The sequence below is a fragment of the Barbus barbus genome (genome assembly GCF_936440315.1).
Source record: "Barbus barbus genome assembly, chromosome: 2".
In the NCBI taxonomy this organism is placed as follows: Eukaryota; Metazoa; Chordata; class Actinopteri; order Cypriniformes; family Cyprinidae; genus Barbus; species Barbus barbus.
Window position 1 is genome coordinate 39,673,494 of NC_136730.1, and position 12,974 is coordinate 39,686,467.

Here is a 12,974-nt window from a genome sequence, read left to right on the forward strand (position 1 = left end):
AAGCACCGTTGACAAATGAAAACAGTCCATAACAGCTCTAAACAAATATGTTGTGGATTTTGATGTGAGAGGACAACAAGGGATGGACATTTTCACCTGAGGAAACGTTATTATGGATTATGGACTGGTATTATGGCCAGAAGCGATGCTTTAATATAAAATGCCATAATGACTGATTTTTTTCTTACAAATACAGCTTTGCGCTTCATAAGACATTAATTGATGGACTGGAGTGGTGTGGATTACTTGTGGAATATTATGATTTTTATCAGCTGTTTGGACTCTTCTGACGGCACCCATTCACTGCAGAGAATCCACTGGTGTGAGCAAGTGACGTAATGCTAAATTTCTCCAAATCTGTTTAGATGAAGAAATAATAATAAATTTTCAGCAAATTGTAATTTTTGGGTGAACTATTCGGGTCGGTGAACCACAGTATGATAATGTATAGTCATAAAAGTCATAAATACAAAGTGCTTGGCTTATTGTTGTGCTCTGCTATATAGAGCTCATTGAATATATCTGAAGCCACAACATTTGAGTATGACTGATGATCAACTCTCAGTGTGAGTTCTGAACTTTCCATACAGAGCTGTCACCATTTCAACCTGCTTGGAAAACAGAAAGGTAAGTAGGTTTTTTTAGGATCATTTTGGAGTGTTCTTATAATTAAGTTATTTAAAGAGATGAAACTTTCTTAGCCTCTAGTTTAAACGGTCACCCATCCCCTCAGAGGGAGGCCTAAGTTTACTTCACTATATTACAAATAAATTCTAATCATGACAAACTATATATCGTTGAAAAGGTCTAAGACTCCTGAATAGATATTGTACCACTTTTTGGTTACAAATGATGTAGGAACAGCAATAGATTAATTCATGACAAGACTGCACCTCAGAAATCTACATCAGCCGGAGTTCTGACCGTTGTCACAAAAAGTTTTACAAAATGTTTTCGTTCATGAATTATAACAATTTAAGTTTGGATAATGCACTTTCACATCTATGTTGAGAATGGGGGCGACAGTTAAAGTACAATGTATTGTTTTGTATTAAAATAGATGTAAATGTTTTTGTTTTTTTATGTATTTTTCTAAATGAACAAAGATATTTGATCAAATTATGCAATTTTCATGTCTATATTCCTACCTCCATAAATCCTAAGATGTCCCTGAGAGCTAGAGATATGTCACTTCTTCTACTTCTGATCATGATTTATGGCCTCGATGGTGGAGAATATGACCACGGTAACTATTGAAAGCACTTACATTCTTGTAAAAAATTAATTAAATTATATTAAATTGATTCACATTGCTAGTTTAACTAATTATTAAAGCTCAAAGAGGTAATAAATGGTTAAATCCTTCTTCCTAAAATGAGTAATACTTTCTTTATTTAAATATTTGATTTCCTTGGTGTTCAGAATTTGTACGTTGATACTCTGGTTTTGTTCTAATAAGGAAAATATTTACATAAAATTTCCATAGTTCCACATTGTCTTCGGTAAATAGATACAGGGGAGACCGAGGCTGGTCCTCAGGCTTCTGACTTCACTGAATAATTATTTTAGGTAGCTTTATTTTTGAAATTCTTTAAAAAAAAAAATTATAGAACCTGCCATTAAAGTGTCTATTATAGGATTTCCATCGAAATTCAAATAGAAAAACAAAATATAACAGTATTATAAAAATGTAACTAAAAGATGAATTTTTATAAATGTTTTACACAACCTGTGTCCGATCCCCATCCCAATATTTATGAGTGATACTTGTCAAAATGTATTCCAGTGTGATATACAGTGTCAATATTTGTCTTATATATTTTTTTTCATCTATTTTCATTTGTATCCAATTACGAACCACATTAACTTTAATAAATACCATTCATTGTCAAGTGAACAATGCCTTATATTCAGATGTGCATAATTATTAAGCAGGTTTTCTCTTACACGTAAAATGGGCCAAAAAAAAGAGAGAGAGAGAGAATTGGCACAATAAAAAAAGTCAAAAATTATTAAATGCCCACGAGAAGGATGCAATACTATGGAAATAGCAATATTAACATCTGGCTATTGGATAAGACATGCTCATTTGGACAATAGTCACAAAAACTATTTGAGAAGAAAAGATATTAAATACGAAAGACGTTAAACATTTACGTAGGTGAAGAATTAGGTGTTAAACCAAGAATTAAACCATCAGGAACCCTTTAGTCTCCAGTGCCACCATTTCCAGAACTACCTGGAGTCTCTAGAACTACAAAGTGTCAGAGATCCTAAAACATGACCCTCAATTAATAAGAATCACAGGCTGAAGTGTCTTTAAGACTTTACAGACAGATAACACATAATGACAAATTCCCTGTGTGACAACTAGCCCCGGTCTCCCCTACAACAGAACTTATAAATGATAAGCTCTTTTAAACACTTACATTTCATTCTGTAATTGTGTGTTTTCCCTTTATCAGGTCAAGTAAATCTAACACTGATAAATAAGACAATAGTGGTAACAATCTCATTTACATCTGGACCCACCGTTACTGTTTTGGACAATCCAGAACAGTTGTTTTGTAATTCAATGGAAAGATCATGTTATATTGAGTGCTCCCATTTAAATTTACCTAAAAACTATTTTAAAGAAAATACAACATTTCACCTGCAAAAATATAATGAGACTAACGGAAGATTTCACTTCAGCATAAGTAAGCAAGACTTATTTTGTTCCATTGCATTTAACCAGTTACACAACATGCTTTTTAAGGAATGTGCATTGAGTATGATAACTTGGCGGTTCCCAGGACGTTAACTTTTCCTGTCATCTATTACTGTAGATGGCACATCCAATTGTACTGTGGTAGATTGCTTGCCTCACGAAGTAAGTCAATTCCTGGAAATTAAAGCGAAAAATCTGAATATGCCAAAAGACATGAGAAACATTCTCAATATTAAAAGAATGTGCAGAGATGTGATCTTTCATGAAGATGTTCTGGATACCTACATTGGGTAAATATAACCTTGTTAAAGATTTTAAAATGCACAATTCTTTCAGTGGACATTCAGTGGTTCCAAACCTTGTTCTTGGAAGCACCTAATGATAAATCAGGTGTGTCTGATTAGGGAATTTGCAGTTTAGTGGCGGTCTACAAGAGCAGGGTTGGAAACGCTGCTTAGACTCTTTTGCCTTTTTTTGTTTCTTGTTTTTATCTTACCTTTTTGCAGAGTGGAAAAGAAAGCCATCCATGGTATAATAAATATGAATTTTTCTGGGCCATCCAAGACCTACTATGAGGAGGATCTTTCCATCAATGTGGTTAAGATTAATTTAAGCACGACAAATGATTTTGTACAAATCGCCGCTCCAGGGGTAAGACTCCATATGTCACTTGCCACCATACATATGCCGCAAGTCCAAGCTGACATAATTCTTTAAGCTACTAAACTGCTGGAAGTGATTTCTTCTCTTGGAAATATTTTTCCTTTTCATTTTTATCCATAGGGATTAAATTAAAAATGTTCAAATTGAAGTCTTCTAAAGCATTGACCAAACAGCACTGAGGTGAATAATATAATTACAAACTTGGGTTTAAATACGAGTGTACTTAGCAACTTGGTCTTGCATGACCAAAACAGCTGCTCAAAGGCATTGCCAATATGGCTGCTGTGATGCCGGGAAGCAGAAGTGGCGACAGGAGGAAACGTGGATCTAGTTGGATGATTTATTGAACAAAACAGGCAAATACCAGGAAACAAACTAGGCACGATCACAGCTTGGTGAATGAGACCTGAAGAGCAGAAAATGTACCTCTTATCTCTGATTATGGCTGTGCGTGTTTTGGGTTTTATATGACAAATGGTTAGACCTTAGACAAGGCAGACGGCATTTAGAATTTTTTGGCACAAAAAAAAGCCCGAAACACACTGCACGATTTTCAGCTGTCCCAGACGAAAGACGGCATCGTGAAACAATCGCTGCGATTTCACGATGCCAATCTTTTGCCTGGGACAGCCGAAAATCGTGCAGTGTGTTTAGGGATTAAAAGCCCTTCATGTACTTTCCATAACTCACAACTGTTTTATTTTTGAATGCATTTATAGTTAATGACATTATGTAAGGAATAATTGATGAAGTGCCGTTTAATTATTAGAAAATAACGCATAGATGTTATAAAAAATAAGTCTTTCTAATGTAAGTAAAACATTCTCAAGCTTACTGAAAGGAAGTAAACAGTCTAATTATTAATTAAAATCAAAAGGTTAAATAAATATATTAATCAAAAATACAAATGAAATCATTTTTAAATTTTCACATAGGTCTACATAGTAAAGGCTACAACATAACCTACTACCAACATTTAATGAAGTAATATGTAAAAATTAAACAATGCACAGTCTTCATTGTATACATTAAATATAGTTGATTCTTATTAAAGTTACTGAAGTGATTCAGTCCAGATTAGTGAGAGATTTTCTCTCTTTCGTTTGTTGTTTGATTAACATTTATGATGCAGTCAGCGGCAGCAGGTTTATGTTGCTTTAATAAGACCTGAAGCACAGATCAAATATTTTGACACATCCGTATTTCTCCCAACTGTTCAGATTCTGTGTGCGCACACAGTGCCCGTCGGCCTTCGAGTACTGGACAAGACTTAAAAACACAAATGCAAATACCGAATATCACTTTCGTGATAATACATCAAGTCAGTGACATTTCCATCAACTGTCCCTGGACTCGGTTGGACTAAAAATGTAAAAATGCATCCGAGTCTGTTCCAAGTCTGCTAAAAGTTGTTCTCGAGTCTACCCCAACACTATGAAACATAGAGGCTATATACACAGGGCTAATAAACTGACAAGGTAACGAGATAAAAAGACACACCTGGGGAGATTAATCAAGGGGAAAAACTACAAACTGACTACAAAGAAAGCACAGGAAACACTTCAACGTGTAAGTCCTGAGAAGACACACTTTCCTTGAAAGTGACTTTAATACTTAAAAAGTCACACTTTAACACTTTCAAGGGAAGTCAGTTCACTCAACAGCCATGCCTTCGTCAACGATTTTTGTCATGCAAGACCAAGGCTGCATCCGAAAACTGAAAAATGCTGCCTTTGGAGGATACATTCCAAGAAGGCATCAAGGCACGTCCGAATCCAAAGTTAGCTTCACCGCCTGTCTCATGAGATACCTTCATCTGATCGACTTTTGAAGGCAGCATAGATGTATTGATATCCCACAATCCTGTGCGTTCCATTCCGTGACGGTTGAGCTAAAAAAAATAAAGGTTGCGTCTGAAAGCTGCGTTTAGTGGTTAGTTTGTGTGTAAATGTATATTTCTGATTAACTTTTTGCACTTGCGAGAAATTAGTATTATAGTAATTAAATATTTGTTTAGTTATCACCAAAACTCGTTCTATTTTGTTGCAGATCGCTGCCTCAGAAGCCTGTCTGAAATCAGTTTCATGAGGTGCCTTTGTGCAAAACCGTCTCCCCCTCCCCTTCTCAGTTGAAATTACATCAGCAAATTCGGCACATTCACATTTCACGATAGAAAAGTGTCGCTTTCCAACTTCAGTAACATGTTATGATATTACAGCTGTGAAATTACAAACAAAAAATACACATTTTGAGACATGAACTGAAATTAATTGTGAATTTTATTAACATTAAGTCTTCCTCCTCGCATTTTCACCTCAGAATTAAAGCCTGTAAAGTCATTAGGTGTGTTCGACTTGAAGCGGCGCTGCGCAGAATGATCAGTGTATGACATCAAAGTACCGCGAGAGCGATAATAGAGCAGATGAATCCTTATGCTTTCAAATCACTCTCGCGGTACTTTGATGTCATACACTGATCATTCTGCGCAGCGCCGCTTCAAGTCGAACACACCTAATCTCATAAGGCAGCGAGGCAGCAAGTCAGCTGCCTAAGTTTTCAGAGACTTGATCCGTCTCATAAATTTTGTTTATTACAATCAGATAGTGTTAAAAAAAACATTACATTCTCCAGTGGTAGACCCATATAATTTGGTATATGGCTTAACGCGAGCATTTACAAATCCTCCACCAACCAAGCAAGCAAGGTATAAGGTGTGTTTGACTTCAAAATAAACATTAAGCAGACTTACTTTACTTTACTTACTTTTACTTTTGTCGTTTAGCAGATGCTTTTGTCCAAAGCGACTTACAAATAAGAAAAAGTAACTAAAACTAAAAAGTTACAACTCTATAAATACTATCTACCCACATATTTAAGAAAATAAAGAAATTAAATCAAATTGACACATGCATATAACAACAACATTTCAATAATAAACATATCAATGAAAAAATTAAATAAAAAGCTACTACTATCCCTTGCCGGTGTCCCTGCCCGGTGGAGTCGCACGGTAGAGTCGATGGTCTTTACACTCTTTGGTCTTCACACTAAGAGGGCTTCACACGACGACTGCCGCGACCGCTGCCGCGGTATAATAACCTTTATTATACCAATCCAACAAATTATAATTTCAATTCAGCTGGACCCACTTTCCTGTTTATCAACTACAAATGGCCAAGCAAGTGCACACACTGACAAGATACACGATACCTTGCGGTTGTCAACACTAGGCTAATAGCCGTATCAAAGAAGGTCAATCGGGTCTCCATTAGGACCCCTGTATGCTAGTACATATGCTAGTTTTTTTTCAATATGCTAGTGTGTATATTTAGCAAAACAGTCTGTCTATAGGCACCTCCAAGTCATAGTTTCATCTTATAACAGCAGCTCTGGGCATGTGACAAAATGGAAAAATTCCCCATTAAAAAATGTTGGCATGTAAATGTTTCTGACTCTGAACAGATGCATGAACAGTCATTCATTCAAATTATTACAGCAAAATTTGCATGAACATTGGGTGAGGTTAGGAGTGGGCGGTTGAAATGGTTGGAAAACTCCCATCCTGCCCGTTAACTGGGAATGGCCATTTTGTTTGTGTAGAGACCCTATCTGCTAACAGTTAACGGAGATCTAATTGACCGTGGCTGAGCCAAATTGCAGCTCTTGATTTGCTGTGGCACTTTGATGGCATACGCCATGGTGTGCATATCACCAAACGGAAAATCTCTCAGACTTGAGAGCACCATTCGTGAAAATTCCTAACTGAAATGCACTGCTTCAAATGAGATACAAATCGGTCTGCACAGCAGGGCATAAACAGCCATTTCACGAGTTCACATATATTTAGCACGAGTTACGTAATGCGTATTTGGCGAGTATGGTAATACGTAGTTGGCGTGCTGTCCTGGGGAAGGGCTCTGAGCTAGGGAATGGCCCGAACCCAGAGTATCCCCCCATAGTATGATGAGAACTTGGTGATATTGGTGGAGAAGGGGTGGTGGAGGGATGCTGATAGACTGTCAAATGAGTGGAGGTATGTCAGCTGTATTTATATCCGTGAGTTACGGATATAAATACTTGATTACGTGCCACTTGTGTTTAATTAGGCTAAGTATCTGACATGCTCCTCCCGAACTTTGTTAATAAAACATCATTCAAACACACCTGTACTGATTCATGGCATATAGGGAGCTGATTGAGACACATCGTGACTATCATTTCTATTGGAAGCTGGGCTTCTAACAGTAACAGAAGTGACTCAAATTGTCATTTGTCTCTTTTATTTAGAAGGCGTGACTTCATTTACAAGACCTGCCATATTGTGCATTGCACACAAGAATTAGTTAACCCTGGGTCATTATAAACCCTGGATAAAGAGAACCTTAGATTATCTTTTTAAGTTTTATTTTGTGGGTTTTGTGGCTTCTTTTAATTGGATAGAACAGTAGACAAATGACAGGAAAGTATCGGGCGGAGAGACCTCGACCTCGAGGACTCGAGACGGGAATCAAACTTGGGTCACCGCAAGCACAGTTGCGCAATATGTTGGCGCACTAACCATGAGGCTATTGGCACCAACAATCCTAGCTTATCTTGATTCATGTTTCACACTGCTCGAAATTTACCTGGGGTTAACAATTGATCCTGGGTATTCATAAATTGATGTTTCATGACATGTACATTCCTAAACCCTGGGTTAACGTTATTATTTGTATATTTGTGGTGTTTGTGGTGATTCCGCAGTACTATAGTATTCACACCGGTGCGGTGACTGACAGCCACACATCAAAACATTAGATTCATCCGCAGTGGAGCCTCGCCGGTGCACAACACACGTAAAGAAAATAATTCCGCAAATAACGGCAATTGCAGGTTTCAAACAGTGATGGCAACAAAGAGGCAAAACCTACAGACTGCAGCTTCAAAATGTGCCTGTCATTTTGAAAATAAAGTCCTCTTTATACACTTTTGCCAAAGAAAATGCCAGATTACGTCAACGTTTTTTTACATAAACTGCATAGCCCCTTAATTGTTTCCTCGGTAAAGGTGCAGGCCAGATTTTGGGTCATTTACGTAATATGAAAGAAAGATAATATTTTGTGAAATAATATAGAACTACGTCATTCATAGTAGGCAGTAATCGAGACAAATGCCTCCTACAATCTGCATCAGACAGGAATGACATTTGGTGCTGTAAATTTAATTTATTTCCTGAATGAATTCGTTTTTACTGAAAGGGTGAAATGACATTTTGTAACTCTTTGTATGAGTTGCATTGAGAACAGATGCATTTTGTAACTCTTGCATCTGTTTTCCCATCCCAGTTTTAAAGGGATTAAAGGGCCTGACTGCATCACACCACTGCATTTTATGTGGGATATTCCTAAAAAGAAATGGCTTACAGCAGGTTTTTGATAACAGCTTGGTTGCAGCTTAATTTTTTAACATCATACATAACAATGTATAGAACATTCTTATATATAAGAATGAAAAAGATGCTGACTATACTTTTTTGTGTGTTTGTTTTTGCTTTTAAGGTATTCAATTTTGATAAAGTAGCTGATATACAGATCCCGCTTGAGCCTTTCAAAAATGAGAAGGAGAGCAAAACTGGCATAGTTACCTACAATTCTGATCAGCACTTAAAGGTTCAAATCACACCCATTTATGATGTCTGTATTGTTCTGTCATAGCGATTAGAAAACTGGTTATTGTCACACATTTTTCTTAAATTTACAGTAAGCTTAAATATACAAATCAGCCTATTGTCTTTTTATTTTACAGTTTAAAGCGAAAAATAAAGTTTTTACCTCCAAAGTCATAAGGATTGAAGTCCCTGGACGTGACATTACAAATTTGAGCAATCTACTAAATATGAGCTTCAAACTTGATTACACAAATGACACATCTGTAAGTGTAGAATGCATTTTTTTTAAACATTCACAAATAGCCCAAAAATGTAATGCTAATTATTTATTTCTGTTTTGCATTTATATCTAAAGAACTACAACCTGTCCTGTCAATTCTATGATGAGAACGGTACAGAAATGGTTAATGATTTCTTATATGAGGCACATATGGCACACATTTGAATTTTGTTTACTGTTACATAGGAGGCAAAACCTGGAAAACGGATGGCTGTAACACCACTCTGATCAGTGATAATGTTGTGGAGTGTTACTGTAACCATATGACCCCTTTTGCTGTGCTTCTGGTGAGTTCCTGAGATATCCACCCATGAAATTAATTCAGTAAAAGTAACACTTTAAAATAATCAGCTAATACTGTTTAAAGTTAACTTCCCTTCTCATTTATCCACCTTATTAACTCTGAATAGATCGACTTGAATGACTCAATATCCAAAAAGCAATGGGAAATCTTGTCGTACATCAGCTATGTAGGCTGTTGTCTCTCTGCATTCTTTTCTGCCACCACTGTCTTGTCATTCATTTTCAACAGGTGCCATTTCTTCTGTATTCATAAGAATGCATACAGAATTTGTGCTTCGATTTACATAATGTGTGTTTTTGCAGTAATGCAAGAGCAGAAGTGTCCAGCAGCATTCACGTGTCTTTGAGCGGCGCTCTGTTTCTCCTCAACATGAGCTTCATACTCAACGAGTGGGCCGCTACACTGACAGCGAAAGAAGTGTGTGTGTTTATTGCTGTGACGATACACTACAGCCTGCTGTGTTCTTTCACCTGGATGGCTATTGAAGCCTTGCACCTCTACCTTCTTCTCATCAGAGTCTTCAACATTTACATCAAATACTACATGGTCAAGCTGTCCCTGATCGGATGGGGTGAGAATCAAAACAGAAAAAACAAAGTAACATGAAAACAGAAATAAACATTGCAACCAAAATAGACACGCAGGATGCAATCCAAAGTCCAGAGTCCAAAGAGCTGATAAAAACCTCACAATAATCAACAAGTAATCCTGTCCATTAACTAACACCATGTGAAACAAAAGCTGTGTTTTTAATAAATTATGGTTGATCTGTGCATATTTCTCTCCTGATTCATACGAGATGACAGAGAGACTCAAATATGGACAGAGAGACTCAAAGCAATGGGTTGAAGTTAATAACATCTTAATGATGGGTTTATTACAAAGATGTTTACTGATGGGCTGGAGACCGGAGTTGTGTTGATTGCTTGTGTTCAGTTAACGTTCACCTTTTTCTGTAATTCCCAAAACTTATTTCAACTCAAAAATAAACATGTTGTCATCTTTATTAACATTCATGTTTTTCCAAACCTTTCTTTATTGTGCAGAACACAAGAGAAGATTTTTTTGTTTTTAAATGCCTCACAGTCATGCATCCATTCATTCTCTAAACCACTGGTCAAGTGAAGTCAAGGCAAATTTGTTAGCATAGCGTTTTTCACATTGTTTCAAATTATGTAGCATATGTATGTGCATGCTTTTTTTTACAATGAAGATCAGTAAGGGTCCAGTGTTGCCCACCGAATGGACAAAAACAGTTGAAACATTCTTCAAAATATCTTTAAATGTCACACAGGTTTGGAACAACATAAAGGTAAATAAATGATAAAATGATAATGTTTAAAAAAAAATAAAAAGTTCACATGTGTGAAGTAACTAAACAAGCATAAAAAGAACGGCAGAATTGAGCTTTGAAATGTGGTGCTTCATCCTGTGATCTTGCCCACAGGTGTCCCTGCAGTTATTGTTGGAGGCTTGCTGTCAGTTCATGGCATTTATGGTACAACTGAGATGACATTTTCTGATACGAATACAACAAATAAAATGTAAGTCTTCAAATTATAACTTTGCATTACATACAGACAAATGTAGTAAAATTATGTAGCACACTTTAAGTGTCAAATGTATGTATGAAGTACAGGCTGTTCACAATGTCAAACCTTCGTTGGTACAATACAGTTGCTGGATCAGAGACCTTCGCGTCCTGTATGGCGTGAACATTTCCTACTTCACCATCGTATTCCTGTTCAATTTAGCAATCCTAATCACAGTGTCCAGACAGATCTTTAAGCTACGACATGAGGGCAACAGGCATGACAAGATGCCAGTTTGGAAGGATGCTGGCACAGTTTTGGGCCTCATGTGTTTGGTGGGTACAACATGGGGTTTGGCCTTCTTCGCCTCTGGATATACCAGCTACCCAATACTCTACCTATTCTGCATCTTAAACACAATGCAAGGTAGGTTTACTTGGGGTACAAGAGAGAAAATGTGGGTGAATGACATGCTAGAGTGTTCATGATAAAACCCATGCCAATTTCTTAGAAATGCACAGTACTCTTAATATTGATGTTGGTTTCAGTTGAATGACTTTAAAATGTCATGTGGTGTAACCATACAATGTAATAACCTATTTGTGTCATATCTTAAATAGACGTGAATGTACACATTAAGAACATTTCTAAATGTAAAATGCCTTTTTTTTTCATTAATTATGAATTCATGGCAATAATAAGTCTTTGGAGAGTTTTCTATAATTTGCTATTTTATTTTTTCCACATGTTGGTTGTACCACATGATCTTGTTTGTCATATCACATGACTTGGATTTGATTTTTCAAATATTAATAAGACGTTTTGCTAAAATATTACACTAAACCATTTAATGTTATCTTTTCTAGAGTTTCATTCTTTTAATGAGGCTTTTTCATCAATATTATCGTGACATTTTTGACTTTGTGCTCCCTCCAAAAATACTAAATGAATTGTAATACTCATCATAAAAGAAGTGTGTTCAAGTCATGATCGTCATGTCATTGAGTGATGCAATTTTCCATGGTGGTTTGTTCTGGTCAGGTGAACAAGAGCAGGGCAAAAATGAGGAGGAAATATTAGTCATAGCACAATGATGTGCCATTATGTGACACTCTAGCATTTTTTTCTGCTAACAAGAGACAGTTAGGGTCACAATAAGGGTTATTATGAAGTCACAACACTAGTCTAGGAGGATGTGAAATATAAAAGTTTGAGTTCTTTGTTTCCCTGTTAAGTAGAAGTAGACGAATAGTGACGTAACGACTAAAGGAAAGGGGAATGGAAACTTTTTGAAAACTAAAACATGTTGATCTGAAGCATCATGTTTGTCTGTTTACAGGGTTTTACATCTTTTTGTGGATGTGTGGTACAGTGAGGAAAAACAGAGCGCGAACACCCCATTCCAAGACTAAATCCACTCTGGAGAGCTCCAAATAAGATCCTCTCATTCAGTTCTTACTAAAACCTCTGACATGATTTTACAAGAAGAAATCTTCCAGGTGACCCATGCACAGAAATGCCCCTGGGTTAATGAAAATGAAATAAAAAATTATGACTTTTCATCATAAGCTGTTCGGTTAAATTTTTTACCAAGAGTACCTCCTGTGGTAATAACAATTTCCTCTTTGTAGCTGTAGACACTAAAACCTTATCTATGATCCAACCAATCTAAACTCAAACCTTCTTATCATCTCTAACAAAAATATTAAAAGCTGTGATTTGTAAATAAAAAATGGTAACCCCACAGTTGTTCTATTATTTGTGTTTTTGAATTTTTTAATACTTTAATAATAAATCTATAAGTCTGAAATGCATGTTTGAGCCTACATTACAATAAT

General features: G+C 36.3%; 1 protein-coding gene across 1 annotated transcript; it reads left to right on the top strand.

Annotated features, from left to right (window-relative positions):
* Positions 1-530: 530 nt before the first annotated feature.
* LOC306888299 (adhesion G-protein coupled receptor G5) lies at positions 531-12,879 on the top strand. The gene is made up of 14 exons (XM_079446497.1): positions 531-627; positions 1,165-1,246; positions 2,466-2,699; positions 2,829-3,000; positions 3,217-3,361; positions 8,911-9,021; positions 9,158-9,283; positions 9,376-9,412; positions 9,487-9,587; positions 9,711-9,832; positions 9,907-10,175; positions 11,052-11,148; positions 11,282-11,562; positions 12,476-12,879. Exons 2-14 carry the CDS (start codon positions 1,165-1,167, stop codon positions 12,571-12,573), a joined length of 1,875 nt encoding a protein of 624 aa, XP_079302623.1. The 5' UTR covers positions 531-627; the 3' UTR covers positions 12,574-12,879.
* Positions 12,880-12,974: the final 95 nt, after the last annotated feature.